This window comes from Protopterus annectens, chromosome 12.part0 (genome assembly GCF_019279795.1).
Source record: "Protopterus annectens isolate FY-2018-M chromosome 12.part0, PAN1.0, whole genome shotgun sequence".
In the NCBI taxonomy this organism is placed as follows: domain Eukaryota; kingdom Metazoa; phylum Chordata; order Ceratodontiformes; family Protopteridae; genus Protopterus; species Protopterus annectens.
In genome coordinates this window covers 1,046,795,854-1,046,815,428 of record NC_056746.1, presented here as the reverse complement: position 1 = coordinate 1,046,815,428, position 19,575 = coordinate 1,046,795,854, and the positions used below count along the sequence as shown (strand labels likewise).

The following is a 19,575-nucleotide window of genomic DNA, read 5'->3' as shown; positions in this document are numbered from 1 at the left end:
GGTTTGGAGAGTGGTTGGCTCAACTTAGGGCTCATAAAAGATACAAACAGCTAGTCAGTCTTCCTAGAGGATTTAGTTTCGTCTAGATAAAATCTCAGTTGTCTGTGAATCTCTAGAGAATGTAACATTCTTCCTCCCTATGTTGGGGACTGGGAAAGAAACTGGGTAGGTGAATGGCCTAACTGAGGGACATCCCGTTCACTACCTTAGGCATAAGGGATAGAACATCCCGGAGACTCATCTTGTCGTTGTGGAAAATAAGGATGAATGGCCATGACAGCTTGTAACGCAAAAGATCTCCTAAGCACAGGCAACAACAAGGATAGTTTTCCAAGTGCAGAATTTTAAAGAAGCAGAAGATGCTGTTTCCGATGAGGCATTGTAAGCTTTTCTAGCACAACACAGATCCCAAGGGAGAAAGATGGATTTCCATGGCAGGTTAAGATCCAGAACTCCCCTGAGGAAAAGCCAGACTTCCACTGTAGCCGTAAGGTTAAGAGGGAGGTAGGATATGATGGTCGACAGGAGCTTTCATAGAAGAGCAAGTCAAACCTGAATGAAGTAGTTTGCAAAGGTATTGCAGTACAGCAAGGACCAGTGGTACAGTAAGTCCTGATGTGCAGCACCAACAGGAAAACCTTTTCCACTTAGCTAAGGTTTTCTAGTAGTGGGTCTCCTGGCTTCTTGCAGTACTTGAACAAACTAGTCAGAGAAAAGGTGTCTGAAGGATTAAAATCCTTCAGAGAAAAGGTGTCGGAAGGATTAAAATCCTGTCATTCATAGCATCAAGCTGAGAAAGAGAAGATTTAGGTGGAGTATAAATCCTTTTTGTTGAGTGATCACGTCTAGTTGTAGACGCATTTTCCTGCAATTTTCCTTTGTCAGTACAAATAGCAGGGAAAATCAATGTTGCCTCAACCAAAAGTGTGTTAGTAAAACGAGTTTACTTCCTTTTGTGCCTTCAGAATAATTTTTGCAATAAGAGTTAGTGGAGGAAGGGCATAAAGGAAGTCCTCAAAAAATGCATTTAGATACTATCATCTAGGCAGTCAGTTGCAGTTGTATGGGGATGGGATGTACCAACACCCCTTTTCCAACATGAGTAGTTCCAGTCTGCAAGGAAGCTTGCGGTAATTGCCCCACACACTTCCAGAAGAACTAGAACAAATGCTGCTTGGCCAGAAGGGAGTCACTACGGTGATTTTTTGGGAGTTCTTCTGAATCTTCAGATGTACCCAGGCTATTAGTAGAAAAGGTCAAATACACTACAGACACATTTATGTAAAAAAAAAAAAAAAAAAAGGCATCTATCTTCCAGGCCTTTTTGCACTGGGCACTTATGCAGAATTATGCAAATTGACTGCTTAGAGAGGAGGAAAAAAAGCTCAATTTGAAGTGTTCCCCAAAGATGGATCAAATCTTGGAAGACACTCTATTTCAGTTTCCATTGAGTGTCTGTACTGGACATGCACAGTTTTTTGGCACAATTCTGCTCTGATGGACTGGAGGATGCCTGTAGATCGAGACTGTGCTGAAAAGCCATATCCCAGGCTACCATAGCTAGTTGGCAGAGAGGGTAAAACCCTGTTCCCCCCTTTGCCTGTTGTCTGTAAACACTCACAGAGGTTCTGAAGAGTTCAGACTATTTAAAGAGCTGAGATAATTTATAATAGCTAGCACTCTTCCAATGTGATGCGTTTTGCTCTATCTTTTTTGTTCTAAAGACCAGGCACTCTTATCTCAATAAATACTGCTCCCCAGGCAAAGACTGAGATATTTATTGTGACAGACTGCGTTGGTGTGACAGACTGCGTTGGAACAGGAGGGAAGAATGGGAGACCTCGATTCTGAGATTTGGTGTCTTCATGACAATCTCCCTTTTTACAAACATCAGAACTGGAATTTGAAAAGTAAAGGGATACTGGTGCTGTGAAGACAAATTTCAGGCAGCACTGTGACTTTCTCATATGGAGTCTTGCAAGCGGTATCATGAATATCATTGATGCCACAAAATATAGAATCCTGGGGAATTCCCTTGCTGAGACAGATGTCAGATGAAAACCTCAGGGAAAGTTCTACATACAGACCTATTTTTTCCTGCGGAATAAAAGCTCTTTAAATTGAGGTGTCCACCAGACACCCCACAATCCTAGGAGTAGTCAAAAAAAGACTTCTGAATGTTCTCTTAGAAATCCCAGCCTGTGTAGGAGATATCTTACCTAAGTGAGGGATTCCCAACACTGAGAAAGACTCTGCAAATATAAGCAAGTCATCTAAATAGTGAAAATGTGAAAACCTTGCAGTTGGCTATCACAGTAGCTAGACAATTTGTGAACAGCCTTGGAGCAACTGATAGCAGAAAGGGGAAGGCAGAGAAAGTGCAGTTGCATCCCACTTACCATAACTATAGATATGTTAGAGTAGATCAATGCTGCAGTACTGATTCTTGGGTCTTCCTGCCATGCAGAAGGCCTTAACAGGCCCGATTTCCAGGAACCTTTACATTAACTCTGACAGATGTCTGAAGACTGACATCTGGACATCATGTTATAACAAGGGAGGCCACTGGTTCCATCTTCAAATCTTTGTAAGCAGGCAGTTTGATGCCATAGGAAAGCACAACTTCCCCAGTTGTTGGAATTTAAGTGAAGAGGAAGAAGAACAAACATAGGAGGCAGAGGGTGAGGCAAGTGGTCTGCAGATAGAGGGGCTGGAGGGTAGGAATACATACAATACTGAGCTACTTTAAGATCTACAATTATGGTAAGTGGAACACAAATGTACAATGTTCTTCATAGTCAATGCAGTACCAATTATTTGGAAGACTCCCAAAGCTAAAAGTTGGATGTTGGGTCATTTGTATGACCTTAGGAAATGAGATTTTGCAGGATGGAAGAACAAGACCTGTTCTAGCCATGGATACAGTGCCTAGTTTATAGTGTTTTGCAAAGGTGTGCAAGGAGTTCCATGGTGGTGCCTCTAGGATGGCCTGGGTGGGAACTCCATTGTATTGTAGTGTGCGCCATCCCACATCTGGTGGAGTGGGTCTATGTACCACATAACTGTGGTGTTGTCCATCCAGATTTGCACTGCCCCTGGGCTTAAGTTATGTTGAAAGGTTTTTATGGTCAGGTAGAATGCTAGTAACTGCTTTTGATTTATATTCAATTTCCTCTGCTGTGGGGACCAAATGCACTGTACCTTCAGAGACCAACGTGGGCTCCCCAAGCTATGTCTGAACTGTTTGTGGTAATAGTCTTATTTGCTTCTGACAAAGTGAAATATGCCTCAGGGTTACTTTGTATGGTGCTCTTCCACCACAGGAGGTTCTTTTTAGGCACGAAAGGAGGGGCAGTAGGTTTTCTTGGGGTTGGGATTGCTGTTCCCACACAATTTTCAGAAACCAGTGGAGTTTCCTCATGTGCAGCTTTGTACACAGGATCATGGGAATGCATGATGTCATGTACCCTAGTATCCTTAGGAGTTCTCTAGCAGTGATGAAGTGCTTTGTAAGCAGACTGGTCAGGTAGCCTGTCAAGAAAGCAATCTTGCCTTAAGGAAGGCAGGCTTTCTGTAAAACCAAATCTAGGACGGTCACGGCTTCCAGAAAGAGGATCCTTGAAGGATAATTTGGGATTTTTTGAAGATTTAAGATGAAACCTACCCTCTGAAAACAATCTACGGTAATCTGTAAGGCATTTCTCTGAAGTAGAGCTTCCCTGAATGAGACAGTCATCCAAACATGTATCCCTCAAATTCTGCAGTATGCTATCAAACGAGATAGGCATTTTGTGAAAACTCTGGGAGCAGCAGACATCCCAAATGATAAAGCACAAAATTGGAAATGGGAGCCTGGTACTACAAACTGTAGGCACTTTCTGCGAGTGTCTGCTATGAGAACATGAAGGTAAGCACCCTTTTGGTCTATGGTGATCATGGAGGCATCTTGGAATATCATGGGCAATACTTTCTGTAACGCAAGTATTTTGAATTTTGGGATGTTCAGAAATTTGTTTAGCTTAATGAGGTCCAAGATGGGTCTGAAAGTGCCCTCTTTTCTTGTGACTAAAAATATGCTTGAATATGAGCCTTTTTCCTCTTGTTATGAAGGGACAGGCTGAATGGATCCTTGGATAAAGAAGTTCCGTGAGGTTAGGTAAGAAGCTTTCTTGCTCATTTTGTGGTTTTAGAAAGCCCAAGGAGGGCAGTATTTCCCTAAATAAATATTTCTCTAAAAATGCCATTAAAAGCTAAAAATACTGCATTGATGGCTCTTGACAATATCTCAGGATGCAGCTTAAAATAGCATGACTTCACTGCACCCCTAACAAACACTGTTCAGTATCAGCCTCCATAGAGGTTTTGTACCAAGCAAATTGAGAACAGCTACAGTCATTCCCCTATACATGGGAGAACATTCCACAGACCCATAAGTCTGACCTATCTCATATGCAATGCTATGGATGAAGACTTATCATGGAATTAATTAGGACATAGGGAACCTCCAAACACTGGACCTATCTCAGTCTGGATTTGTCAAGGACAGGTCATCATACCTACTCAGCCTGTGGATTTTTTTGAAAACATCACCACAGCAATGGATGAAGGCAAAATGATACACACCACATACCTTGACCAAGCCAAAGCTTTTGACACAATTCCCCACTCGGGCATAGTAGAGAAGCTAAACTGGGATTGCCAACTGGCTCACAGACAGGATGCAGATAATCAAAATAGAGGAAGTTACCCACAGAGAGACCAGTGGAGTTAAAGGATTCTGTGGTGGGACCTCTCTTGTTTGGCATACTTTTCTGAAGTAAAAGCCAATACCAGTGGGCTCTGGCTGACTACATCTGCCGATTACTGCAAGCTAGGAGCAGTCACTGAACCCCGAAAATGACAGTCATCCTACAGGAAGGTTTGCCTCAAACAACTGGTGTCAAAATCAAGGTCTGAAACTAAATACCAAAAATTGCATTACTGTATCCTTTGGGAAGTCATCTACCCCAAGGAACTACCACACTGACAATACACCCTTACGAGCTGGCCCAGTTATTTGGGAACTTATGTAGACGGTGACCCAACATTTGACAAACATGTATTTTACTGTTGTAGGAAAGTCATTCTATATTGCACAGCTTATAAACAAAGGAATTGTGTCTAGATATAGGGATGTCACTTTCCCCTCAAATCAGCATTCATTAGGCCAATAATTGAATATAATGCCCCCTTTGGCATGTTTCTGTCCAGATACATGCAACAGCTGGAATACCCATAGAGACAACTTACTAAAAGGATACAAGGCCTAGAACAACATATCCTACCTGGGCTAACTCAGAACAACATATCCTACCTGGACCAACTCAAACACCTGTCACCATTCAATGTAATCTACAGATTGCCAAGAGGTGATCTGTGTCTGGTATACAAGGCATCCTGCCAATCCATTATTGATGGCTTTACTGCACATCGGCAAGTTAAACGGCATCAGACATACTTGGCCTACAGATGTAAACCTCTTCTGCAGCTTCTAAATGCTTTATCCCATGCATGGGCCCCCCTCAAATTAAATCGATGGTATGATCCCAGTTATTCTCATAGTAGCAATATGTAATTATTGTCCATGGGATGGGTAACGGGCAATCTAAAAACCAAATGGGATAGGTTATTTCAAAGTAGAAAAAGGGAAATTGGTCAAGCTTAAAATGGCCCGCAAGGGCAGCTAGCCTAGTGTTTACCTATGAATTGAATACATTACCCTTTCTCTGTGGTGTTATGGACCCATTGATCCCTGATGATGGATTTACACGGATTTAGGAAGGAGAGTCTTCTTGCCAGAGGTTTGGAAGGGAAAGGGGCAAGGGAAGATGGGGTAGAATATAGTCACAGTTGTTCTCTGTGCTGGGCGGATTCTTTTCAGCCCCCTGCCATTTGTAATTGTTCTGGCTGCCATCTACTAGATTCTCTTGGTCTTTTATCATGAGGACACCTCTCCTTGCCTCGTCTAGGTGGAAAAGTCCAAGGTTTTGATAGGCAACTTCTAAATGTACCTAATTATCGGAGAGTGGTAAAATTTTTTCAGTTTTAGTTTTAATTGGTTTTTCTTTTTACCCAGCTTCTCAAAAATGTGTTCAGCTGGAGAACCAAAAAGGAATTCCTTGTCCAATGGGCCCATCCAGTAGTTCATCCTTTACTTGCTCAGACAGGCAATGGGTTACAAGTTATACATGTCTGCGGTATACACAGGGTTGCCAGACGTCCCTATTTCAGGGGGCTGTCCCAGGATCAGCAGCCCAATCCTGAGTCCCGCAATGCCAGTTAAAATCCTGGCGAAACAGCCTCTGCTTTGCGATTTCTAACTGGCCTATATGCCGGCATATGAGTCAATCATAAATCGCAAAGCAGAGCCACTCAATGAGGAACAGCCAGCGACCTGGATTTCCCTGGATAAGGTTCTATCTGTAATGGAGTTACCTTGGGTACTCTTTTGTTTTGAAGAGATTCAAAAGTACTTTAGCATATAGCATTAACAATTCATTGCCAGGGTGGCAGAGTTATAGGATACTTCCCAAATCTGACCAGTAAATCTACTTTCCCATAGCAGAGTTGTATCCTGACAAGTATATAAACAGCCAGCCAGGTTCCAAACTTTCAGGGCATCTTCCATGCACCCAAACTGTCAGGCTGCTCCAGCTGTTTAAGTGTGAAGCCCTTCAGTGCTTTCCTGACAGCAAACAGAGGAAGGCTAAACCCTAAAAGGACATTACGGGGGGGGGGGGGGACTAAAGGTTCACACCCTGGCATAAAAAAAAACACACCAAAAAACAAAGGGGATGTATGACGCATCTACTGCAGCAGTCATCATTCAAACATCTACTGCTATGGCAAGTTTACTTACAGAACTGTAGCCCGCGGTGGTGGTGCTGCAGTAGCACTGTCACCTCACAGTAAGACGCTGTCCGGTTTGATTCTCAGCTAGAGCGTCTTCTGCATGGAGACATGCATGAATGGGTGTTCCTTCGTTGAAGGTTGTGTGTCAGAGCTGGTAACTCGGCACTTAAAAATCAACTACCAATCATTAGCGGACCGGAGTTCCACTGTGGTGACCCCTAACCGGGAAAAGCCGAAAGACACAACAACTATGTTCGTCATACTGATAAATACTGCAGTAGCCTTAGCTATATGGGTAGATTACCTTAGCTAACTACAATTGAGAGATGGAAGGAAGACAGTACAGAAGCCCTGGAGTATGGTCCTACCAAAGCTGATCTGGACCTAAAGAAGGAATCAAGAATATAGTGCTTTGTAAAAGTATGTACAGAGAACCTAGACCAAGTAGCAGCTTCTAGAATATCTCTAGAATACAACCCTTTCCAAAAAGACATGGATGAAGCCAAGGCCCTGGTACAGTGCGCCTTGACCTTGACTGGAATAGTTTTGTTATGGTGAGTATAACAAAAGGTAATAACCTTAAACAACCATATGGAAATAGTCTGTTTTGATACAAGTTGCCCCTTCTTATCTTCACAACAAATAGATAATTGATATGAAGACTTTCAAAAATTTAGTTCTGTCCAGATAATACTGAGTTGTCTGTGAACATCCAAAATATAAGGCATCCTTTCTCCCTCATTTTTAGGTTCAGGAAAGAAAATGGGAAGATGGATGATTTGACAAAGTAAATTCAGATAATCACTTTAGGCATAAAAGGAGAATTAGTTCTCAAAGAAACTCTGCACCTATGGAAAATGAGGTAGGTTTAACTCACCTTAAAAGCTTGCAACTCAGATAATCCTTCTTGCAGAGCTCAGAGCAATCAGTAAAACCAGTAAAAGCATTTTACATATTAAGGGCCTCAAGTCAACCAGATTAGCTGGTCCAAATGGAGCAAGTGCTAGAAGCTAACAAAATTAAGATCCCTGGGGAGGAGTGACCAGCTTTCCTGGAGAACTCTTGTGCAAACCCATTTTGAAAACATTTTGACAGGAGACTTAATTGAAAGTGGAGGATCCAAGGGCAGACATGTTGAAATGGCCAATAAATGAATCTTGATAGAGGAGTAAGAAAGGCCACATGATACTAACTCGCATAAATATTGTAGAACTAGAGAACAACTAGCCTGAATGGGTGCTGGTTATGCCACTGGCACCAACAAGAAAACATTTTCAGTGTGCTAATATATGATTTTCCATTAGCAGAATTTCTTGCTTGCATTAGTACCTGCTGCACGTACCCAAAAACAGGTGTCTAAAAGGAATGACTACCTTCACGACAGGAAAAATTGAAGTTGACTGATGTTGGGGTGTATCAAACACCTCTGTTCTTGTATGACTAGATCCAGTCTGTGAGGAGGCTTGTGGTAAATGCCACTGGCAATTTCCAAGAGAAAGGAGAACCACGGTTGCCTGGATCAGAAGCTAGTCCTCACAATGATCATAGGGAATGCCTTCTAAATCTTCAGAAGTACCCTAGAAATTAGCGGAAAAGGTGGAAAAAGCATATAGGAACATACCTGTCCAAGAAAAAGAAAAGGCATCTGTCTTCCAGGCCTTCTTGTATGGAGCTGTGGAACAGAATCTTGACATTTGAGTGTTCAGAGAGAAGGCAAAGAGGTCTGTTCCTAACAGATGGATCAAATTTAGGAAGACTACTTAACCAGTTTCCATTTGGGAGAGTATCGACTAGTCCTGCTCAGCTTGTCTGTTACACAGTTTTGCGCTGACAGAATGCAGTATGCTTGTAAAGTCAGACAGTGCTGCAAAGCTATATTCCAAGCTAACATGGCCATCTGCAAAGGGGGTATGACCTGGTTACCCCTTGCTTGCAGATATACCACATGACTGTGGTATTGTCTGTTGCCACTTCAAGAGGTCCAAAGAACCAGTGCAAACAAAAGTCTAATCTGGAGGATGATGACTGATCCTCTGGAAAGGAGTAATTTCTTCCCAGTGCCATCTGTGACCTTAATGAATGATTTTTCGAGCCCATTTGTCTGAAAGAATTTGCTGACAAAGAAAAAATTTGAGATTCAGACTTTCCGAAGGAATAAAGGGGGGCCAGGGTGGGAGGGTTTCACAAGGTCTCTTGAATAGACAGACTTGTTGGACTGTCTTTGGTTTTGGGAGGTTCAAGGCTCATTTTTAAAAACCCCTTGCCATTTCTTTTTAAATGTCGGTTTACCTGTATTTTTTTGAGAACGTTATTTTGCTTTTTGTGACATTAGATGAGTAGATGGAATATTCCTTGGAAAATTTAGAAAAGGAGGGCTAAAAATCTTAGTGATTCCCTGGATGAGCTTGCCCATATTATTTTAATCACCTCTGCAGCACAAGGGCCAAACATAAAACATCTACCAAAGGGAGAAATGACAATCTCATTTTTACATTTGGGAGATTCTGAGAATGCAGCCATGCAAACCTCCTCAAAACAGTGCTAGTGGCCATAGTCCTGGAACCAGTGAGAATCATACACATTCTGGAAACAATGAGCAGTGACCTGTGCAATAGAAGGGACCAAGCTATTTAAAGCAGATTTTTCTTCCAAAGAAACTGCAAGTAAAACATTTCTCATGCTTGCATAATTTGTCAGAACTAACATACGAGCCTGACAATTCAAAATTCTGAAAATCAAAGTTGCAGAAGAATACACTTTTCCCATACCTATTAATTTTCCCATCCTTATCAGAAAGAGTAGACTGGAGTTGACTAGGTGTTTATCAGCAGTGGGATGAAGTAGAGTTATAGCAGCTGGGTCAGATTTAGGAACACTGTAGAAAAATGTAAAAGAATGAGGAACTTTATACATAGTGTCTTTTTAGGAATACCTGACTGACTATTAGGAAAACTGCAGCAGTAATACACACACACACACTTTAAAGCAGACAGAACAGGAGAAATGTGTGCAGGATCGGTAAAATCCTTTTGCAACAACTCAGTATTTTCTGAGGGACTGAGAAATCTCAGTGTTTTCTCACTGAAAATGCTGGCATATGCTAGAAACAGACTCAAACTGAAACCCCAGAGGAGAGCTCTCCTTGGAGTCTAAATCAGAAATCTGAGAAAAACCCCGTAGCCATCCCTACATCTTCCAGAGTACACTATTCCTATTCAAAGAAAATAAAGGGAAGTAGATACATGCTTTGTTTTCTGTTTCATTTTAACAAGACAATGGGATCAACCATGTTGCTAATGGCAGCAGCAGTTTCCCCAGGGATGGGCACTGAATTCTAATACAACATGGAAAAGTTCCCTCTACCAGGGCAGATAAAAGTGGCTCACCCTGTCTCACTGAGGGGACCCAACACCCACAGATGACAAACCTAACCCCAGTCCACAATGGCTGTAGGTGCTACACCAGGGGGATCGGAGTAAAAGAAGAATGGTCCAAGGTACAACAAGTGACTACAGCAGAGTCATCCACCTGTGGCTGAAGCAAACTGCTAGCCTATTGTGGTGGCAAAGGCTGCTTCCTTAATTTTCTTAGGGGGCTGTAAGAAGGCTCAGCCATGGGACAGATAGTCTGTTCTCATCAAAAATTGTGCCTCTTTCCCGGAGAAGATGAGCAGCAATAGACAGTAAACAATATGAATCCATAAAAAGTAGTTTTTTTGATATAAAAAGCATTTTAAAACAAGAAGTTATGTGCTTACCATAACGTTCGATGTATGTAGTCCATCTCGCCTCACATTCTTACCCGTGGGTTTGGAGCCGAACCTCGGCTCCGACTCGGCCATAAAGTCTTTCAATTGGCTGGGCTAAGAAGATATCCCATGCTGCACTGCTCCCATTCCCCAGATCTTGTTTTCTGTGAGCTAATCATTCACTCCTCCACATACAACATATTGAGAAGGAAGAACATACTAATCAGAAAGGAATTTGAAACCATACCTAACCTCTAGGTCCTCCAGGATGGGGGAAGGAGGGGGGTAAGTAAGAATGTGAGGCGAGATGGACTACTTACATCGAACGTTATGTGAGTACATAACTTCTTGATGTTATGTAGTCCAATCTTGTCTACATTCTTACCCGTGGGACAGCGTCCCCAGCACCTGAATCCTGGGAGGCTCAATGGAAAATACTCCTGAGCACTGTGTAACCAAAGGAAGACCTGCCTCTGGACACCAAATCCAACCTGTAGTGAGTAACAAAGGTGTGAGGAGATGCCCATGTAGCCACAGCACAAATATCATCCATAGACAACCTGGCCTGAAAAGCTGTAGATGTAGACACAGATCGGGTAGAATGAGCCTTCACTCAAAATGGTAAATCCTTGCCCCCTGAAGCATAAATGAATGAAATACAACTGGAAATCCATCTGAACAAAGTGACTTTGGAAACAGGAGCCCAATCCTGTTTTCTGAAAATGAGACAAACAACTGATCCGATTTTCTGAGATCCTTTGTTCTATGTAAATAGAATCGTAATCGTCTGTGCACATCCAGCTGATGAAATCTAAATTCTGCCTTGTTCGAGAACTCTGGAAAGAACACAGGTAGTTCAATGGATTGGTTTAGATTACTGACGGAAGCCACTTTCAGTAGGAAGGAAGTGTTAGGTCTGAGAGAAACCCTGTCCTTATAAAAAATCAAGTAAGGTGGTCTAACTGATAAAGCTTGAAGATCCGAGACACGTCTGGCTGAAGTGATGGCTACTAAAAAGATTGTCTTCCAAGTCAAATATTTTAAATCACAAGTGGCTGCAGGCTCAAAGGGGGGGGGAAGTGAGATATTGTAGAACAAAATTCAAGTCCTAAGGCATAACTGGTTCAAACACTGGAGGATGAAGCAGCATAGTGCCCTTCAGGAATGCCTTACAAAGTCTGTGTGCCATGAGACTAAGCTCATCAGTGATGTGAAAAGTGGAAATAGCCGCCAACTGGACTTTAATAGTTGCAGCCGCTGATCCTTGGTTGAAAAGCATAGAGAGGAACTCCAGGACTGTCGAAATTGGAGCTGTATAAGGATCAATTTGTCTTGCATGCACCCAGATGGAAAATCTCTTCCATTTGCTGGAACAGATATTTCTGGTGGAAGGCTTATGGGAAGAAGACAGAATATGAACCACTTCCAGCGAAAAAGGATGAAGCCTGACTAATGATGGAAGTGGAGGAGCCAGGCTGTCAGCCGGAGGGTCTGAAGAGAGAGATGGAGCTGCCCTGACATGTGAGTCAGCAAATGTGGTTGAGGGTCCAGAATCCAGGGGGCGACGAGGCCAGTGTGGAGCAATCAGAATCATTTTGCTTCCCAAAGATTGTGCTTTCTGAATAATCTCTGTCAGCAGAGGAACGGGAGGGAAGGCATACAGTAGACCGGAGGGCCAATCATGCACTAGAGCATCCCTGGGTGACTCCCCCTGAGGGGGGATAAGGGTGAAGTAGCTGCTGCATTTGGTATTGAGGGGGATGGCAAATAGGTCGCAGCAAGGCTGACCTCACCTGCGGAAAATCTGCTCCGCAACCTGATAGTTCAGGGACCACTCGTAAAGCATCAGAATCGCTCTGCTGAACCTGTCGGCAATCACACTGGACTTCCCCGGAATGTGCGTTGCTACAAGAAAACGTTGGGAAGACACTGCCCACTGCCACACTCGCATGGCCTCTCTGCAAAGGGGATACGACTTGGTTCCTCCCTGTTTGTTTAGATACCATACCACCGACATATTGTCGGTGTGGATCGCAATTGTCCCGAGAGGAAGAAAGCTCTGAAGTGCTTGCAACGCTAGTAGTACTGCTCTCATCTCCAGGACATTGATATGCAGATGCATCTCGTTTTCCTGCCACGTGCCTTAGACTGTCCTGCCTAGATAATGCCCCCTCCACCCTATCTGGGAGGCGTCCGTGGTCAATGTGGCAACCGGAGGGGACGGAACGAAGGGTTTTCCCGCATTGAGGTTGCTGTTGTGAAGCCACCAGTGTAGATCCTGCTTCCACCTGTCTGTGATTATTATGAGATGAGAAAGAGGAAGATGTTGTAGAGACCACTGGGTGAAGAGTAGCCAATGAAAGAGCCTCATGTGTAGCCTCGCCAAAGGAACCAGCATAATTGTAGCAGCCGTTGTGCCCAACAATTTGAGGATCAATCTTGCCTTCACTCTTCTCAAAGGGAGTAATACGTACACCTGCTGTTGTAAACTTTGAATCCTTTCTCTTGGTAAGAACACCCTCATGAGCACGGTGTCTAACTCGGTGCCTATACAGGTGACACGCTGCGCGGGCAATAAGGCACACTTTTCCCAATTTAGAGTTATGCCTAATTGTTGACACAGATTGATCGTGGCGTTTCTGGTTTGTAGGAGTAGATGCCTGGTGGTGGCAGAAAGGAGCCAGTCATCCAGGTACGGAAACACTTGGAATCTCTGACATCTCAAGTGAGCCGTTACCACTGCCGTGCATTTGGTGAATGCCCTGGGGGGCTGTGGTAAGACCAAAGGACAGGGCACGAAACTGAAAATGACTGGCTCCGAGCCGGAAGCGTAAATGACTTCTGGATGCCCTTTCCATCTTTATATGGTAGTAAGCATCCTTGAGGCCGATGGAGCACATCCACCCCTTTTCCAACAATGGGAGGATAGATTGCAACGTGACCATTCGGAACTTGGACTTCTTTACATGGGTGTTCAATCTGCTGAGATCCAAAATGGGTCTCAGGTCCTCTGTTCCTTTTGGCACCAAAAATAATCTGGAGTAAGTCCCTAATCCGATCTGGTCAGAGGGGACAAGCTGGATGGCTCCTTTTTCTAGCAGCTTTAAAACTTCTGAAGCTGCGGAATCCTTTTGATTGGGTGGAACATCTGGGATTTTTCAGATCGGAGGGGGAGCTGAAGAGAAGGGAATGCGATACCCTCCGGAAATTATATTTAATACCCATTGGTCCTGAGTTGTACTTTGCCAGGCCTTTGGGTATAGTGAAATGCGACCCCCGACTGGGTCTGGAAATGCACAGTCGGGCCTCCCATCCGGAGCGCTGGTAGGGAGAACTACGAAAGGAATCGGTCTCCCTGGTTACGCGGGCTTCCTCTGCTCCTAGGGTGGCATCTACCAGAATTACCACCCCCTCCCCTGCCTCTGGAAGGAGACTCACCTTGTGCATCATGAAGAAATCTCTGCAATTTTTTGAACCACATCTTCCCACCCCTCTGGGTCTTGGGATAAGGCCTAGTGGGTAGGGAAAAACGGACTCCCACAGCAGAGTTTTTCCCTCTTGCTCGCACCTAGTGAGAGTGTCCTTCACCTTGGTTCCGAATAAGGAGGAACCATCAAACGGGGCGTTGGTGAACGTAGACTTGAAGGCCTCCGCGAAATTACAAAGGCACATCCAGGAGTGTCTCCTAAGAGCAACTCCAGAACTTGCTGCCCTACCCGCTCCTTCGGCTGCGTAAGAGATCAGCCTCATGGAGGAGTTAGCAACAGAGTTGAGCGTAGACATCTGAGCGTTGACCTTCTGAGCCACTGCATCAGAAATGTTACCCTGTAGAGTATCACCAAGCTCTTTCAGGAGATCTCTTTGGAGCAGTGTAAAATGAGATAAGTAATTCAGTGACCGCAGTGTAAAAGCCGCTGAAGAAAACATACGCTTCCCGTACCAGTCCATGGTCCTAGACTCCTTGTTAGGAGGATGGAAGGTAGACGAAGTCTCAGCCAGTTCCTTCTTGGTGGCCGCTGCCACCACCATGGCATCTACAGGTACTCCCTTGGATAGAAACTCTTTGTCAAAGGGGTCAGACAAGAATTTGTTGGGTCTCCTGGGGACTGGTTCCACAGAGTCAGGGGTTTCCCACACCCTTTGACAAACCAGATCTAAAAGCTCGTAGGGTGGAGACACCCAGGAGGCGGAGGGCTGAGTCCCGAAGGCCTTCAGGAACACAGACTCCTCCTTAGAGGGAGTTCTGGAGGGCCAGTCACCCCTCTACTTCAAAATTTCCAGGATGTCAGAGAAAGAAACATCCTCAGAGGATGACTTGGGGGACCCCTTCGATTCCTCGAGGTCGGTGTCTGATGTGAGGGACTCATCTTGGGAGTCAATGTGCTTCCTCTTGCACATTCTTTTTCTGGGTGGCTCCTCAGGCAAAATCACTGAGGGGCCCTCAGAAATAAGGGGACCACTCATGGGAGTATCCTGAGGCCTTGGGTCTCCGCTGTCGAAAGATAGAGGGCAATCAGACACCCGCACTGGAGCTGGAGGGGACAGAGTGTCAGTGCCGAATGATGTTGCTGAGGACCTGGCCAGTACACTCTGCATGGCCTCGAAAGCTGGTCCCCCCAGCTCCGAAGATCGACCAGCCATGGAAGACCTCGGAGCAGAAGGGACAAGGTCCGAAGCCGATGCAGGGATCAGGCTTCCCTGAGCCGAAGCACCGAGAGGGAGGCTAGGAGCCGAAAAGCGACCAGAGGCCTCCCCCTCGGGTCCGACCGAGGAACGAGGAGTCCTGAACCCCGTGGATGGAGCCAACGGGGTCAGAGCTGAAGCCGGAGCCGATAAGCCAGGATGGGCCATCGGAGCCGACCTAGGAACATCTGACAGCAACGACCACTCCGGCCCCGAAAGCTGAGATTTGATCGAAGGAGGAAGTATCGATGCTGGTTGGGTGACAGGCTCCAGAGCCAACTGGGATGGAGCCAAAAACAATTTCACCAGAACCGGTGACTGGAGAAGTCTCTGCACCACTCTATCTACATCCACATCTGAAAGAGTCCTGGAGGACCTAGAAGATAAGGAGGGAAATCTAGACCTCCTCTCCGAAGGAGACCTACGAGGAGAAGAGACCGGCCTAAAATTTGGAGACCGGCTCCGAACTAGCACCTCCGTAATCGGCTCCGAGGGACTTGCAGCCGAAGAAGATTTGGTCAATATACCAAGGACAGTGGAGCCGAGGATGCCACAGAAGATTTCACTACCTTCTCCAGAGGCTCCAAGGATACAGATGGAACCGGAGAACACTTTTTTGCCTTAGAAGTTTTAGCCTTAGAGGGAGAGGATTTAAAGCTAGAAGCCCTTCCCAAATCCTCCTCGAAAGAGGGTTTCAAAAGTCCTTTCAAAATTAGTTTTTTCTTCCCCTCCTGAAGAACACGCGGGCTAAATGCATGGCAAAAAGTACAAGATTCCTGGAGGTGAATAGCCCCCAGACAATAAACACAGTGTGTCCATCAGTGATGGACATCTTATAACCACATTTAGAACACTTCTTAAAGCCCGAGTGCTTATGCTCTTTCATATGATGAAGAAAAAAACAACCGTTAATAACAGTCAACCACTGATATCTATAAAGCATGTGAACTATGCAAAAACCACTACAGACAAATACACCAGACCTCTAACTTAATCGGCCTCAACAGGAAAAAACACAAGGAAAGACTAGGTCCTCTAATTTAAAAGGTCCTAGCCTGAAGGATAGGTACCTACTAACTAACAAGAAACACTGAAGGGGCGGACTAGGTCCTCTAACTGAAATGGGCCTAGCCCGTAGGAGAAACAGTTAGCGGGACACCACAAAAGACAATAACACTAGAAATAACAATTTTTTACCAAGGGTTTGATCAGTGCACACACACACACACACACACACACACACAACACACAGCTATGAAAATAGCTTTTGTTTTTGAAGCAAAACAGTCAATAAAGACCAAAAAAGGTACTTAACCACAGCCAAGAGCGAGACCACGTCCGAGCTACAAGAGCGGCAAACGAGATCTGGGGAAAGGGAGCAGCGCAGCATGGGATATCTTCTTGGCCCAGCCAAATGAAAGACTTCGAGCTAGAGTATGTCTGAGTCGGAGCAGAGGTTCGGCTCTTAACCCACAGGTAAGAATGTAGGCAAGACTGGACTACATAGCATCACTAGTTAGCTCTACAAAAGCAAAATTAATACAATTTTTCCACAGGAAATTTTTTTTTCATTTCCTTAACATCGCTTTTAAACTTGGTGCTCAGTTAAAACTATGTTACAGTCTTGAGACAGTCCATTAAGACATAATTACTACTAGCTTTAAAATAACTTTCCTGAAGAGGAAAGTAATAAAACATCCAGAAAATGGAAGTGTTCTCCTCCCCAAAAGGGAATTTTCTTTTCAAAGCAGGTTTTCCCACACCAACACATCAGCCAGATTAGAATGACTAGTAGTTCGGTATATAGCATTTTAGCGGTTTCACCATCTGATCGTTTTACTTCCTTATGACTTCAGCAATTTTCCAAGTTAGCAAATATTCTTCCCATTACTGTTTCAGAAGAGATTAATAACAGGGAGAAGAAAAAGTCTGAGTTTGACAGTAATGCAGTAAAAACTATGAAAGGTATAGATAAAATGTTCCAACACTAAGATGCTAAAAATGTTCTTCTTTCAAGGATGGATGACAAAGGTCCACTTTAACTATCAAACAGATTTCATTAAGTTTTGTGTCCCAGTAAAATAGTTACAAAAATGGGAGTGGGGTACCTGAAAGGACAATTAGAGTTCCAAATGACTCTTTCCCCAGGATTGCTAGACCCACTGAAAGCATTCTGAAGTACAGAGATTTGAAAAACAACATGCTAATGCTATTGGCCTGTAGAGCTCCAGCTCAATTCACTTAAGGTGACTTGAAAAGATTTTTGATAGTTGTCAATACAGGAAAGCTTCTCAAAGGAACAGTGCAGTATTTAAATTCAGTGTGCAACTTGAAGACAACTTACAAAGACAGGCAAATCACATTAAAATATGCCATACAAGAAAGTACTAAAAATCCTATGCAAGGTTTCTGTTACTCAGTAGTTGTCTTCTGGAACGAATCAGTGTGCGTGTGGTGAAAGACATGCACTAGTTTGGGGATGCTATACTATGACAATGTACATCATCAGCAGTAAATTAATTTTTTTTTTATTTGCAGATTCCGAAAAAGTAGCCTTATCTTTCTATACCACACTAATCCATAACAAAAATTACCTGCTGTACCTTTGCCCGTATGCCTAATAAATATAAGAGATCACACTGTACAAGTGTCAAGTAATCCTGAGAAAAAGTTGTCAAATATACAAACTAAAAGGTATCAAAAAGACATACATCACTCCAAGCAATGTCTAGTACTGGACCGGTATGCATCTGCTGTGCTTTTGGAATAGTCTGCCCATTGTCCTGAACTTCCCAACATCTGACCTGAAAAAAAAATCAAGCAGAAAAAAACATCAAGTCTAGAAACTGAGTACTCTACGAAAACATCCACACATATTTAATTCTGAATTCAATATTGTGATGGATATGAACTTTTCAGAGCAAATTATTAATGAAGTTGAGTGAAATGAAAACAGAAAGCCATAAAAAAATCATAAACAGACAAACAAATTGGTTTTACTTACATCATTTGCCCAAGATCCTGCAATAAGAAAGTTGCCTGGTATTGTGGGAGGACTAAAGGCTAAACAACTGATGCTATCATCTGGTGGAGATGTTACTTCAATATCCTGTTAGAAAAAAATATATAATTTCTGGAATGTTTTGCAGGTTGCAAATTTGCACACTTGAAAAATTACATTACACAGGCTATTCAGCAGAAACAAACTACAGTTAGGCAGCCTAAGGCATTTGTACCCCTTTCCATCTTATCCTTCAAAGAAACACCAAACAGTTTTAAAGCCATTTTCTACCTTAGTTCTTGTTACACATTAGACATCCTAATCAATCACTTTCTCTTATCAATATTAAAATGCATTTCCTTGATCTCCTAGTTGTGCCCCCCTCCCTGGTGCTTCTGTAATCCCATCACATTTATCCTTTACAGTTTTATGCACTCTTGTCATATCCCTGCCTCTTCTCTTTTCCCCCTCATTAGTAAAAAGATGAAGCTGCCATAGTTTCTTCCACTATTGATACATATTCATTCCCCTAACCATCCTAGTAGCTTTCCTCTGTATAGTAGCTTTCCTCTGTACCCTCTTCAGCACTGTCTGCTCCCATCTGTCTAAAAGGCATCTATAACTGCAGCTTAACAAGTGCTTGATACAGAGGCACTATTGTGCTAACAATTTATCCCCAGGAAATGGGTAAGCATCTGATCCGGGTCTGCTGCAGTTCTTTCAAACACAGTCTGATGGTTTAGACTTCCTGTATAACCCTCAGGATCTTTGCCAGTTATTGGTTTTAGTAATAGTAAACAAATACTACAGCGTAAAATGTTTTTTGCTAAGAGTTGTACACTTTTTTTTTTTAACTTTAGGTGGGGAAAGTAAAGAACAAAAATGCTTCAGTTGTTTACTGGATGTACTGTATACTTGTCAGATGCCAAAATAACGCTTACAACAGCATCTTGAAGTACATGGTAGCTGTACTACTATTCATTCGTTACATCCAAGTGATGCCTCCAGGTGCATCTGCAATTGACTCCTACCAATGTTTCTAGGCATCAAATATTGCTTGTTCATATCTGCATCAATAATTCCAAAACCAGGCTATGTAAAAGATTTCATCTTAAAGCTTACACAATGGCAAATTCAACTACAATATTTAAACTCTGTCTAGTGTAGCTAGAGATATAAACTGTTGCTTTTATGATATTAATTTACAGAGATATTATTTTCACATTTTTCTAAATTTCTCAACAACCATGTG

The 19,575-nt window shown here is 43.4% G+C and overlaps 1 protein-coding gene across 6 annotated transcripts in view; it reads right to left on the bottom strand.

Annotated features, from left to right (window-relative positions):
* RAE1 (ribonucleic acid export 1) overlaps positions 1-19,575 on the bottom strand; it is a 601,382-nt gene that overhangs the window by 438,345 nt on the left and 143,462 nt on the right. For all 6 annotated transcript variants that reach the window (XM_044090053.1, XM_044090055.1, XM_044090052.1 and 3 more), the window contains 2 exons: positions 18,327-18,431; positions 18,034-18,126 (listed from right to left, as the gene is read on the bottom strand). In XM_044090053.1, coding sequence (XP_043945988.1) covers positions 18,034-18,126; positions 18,327-18,431 — 198 coding nt within the window. The remainder of the gene's footprint in view (positions 1-18,033; positions 18,127-18,326; positions 18,432-19,575) is intronic.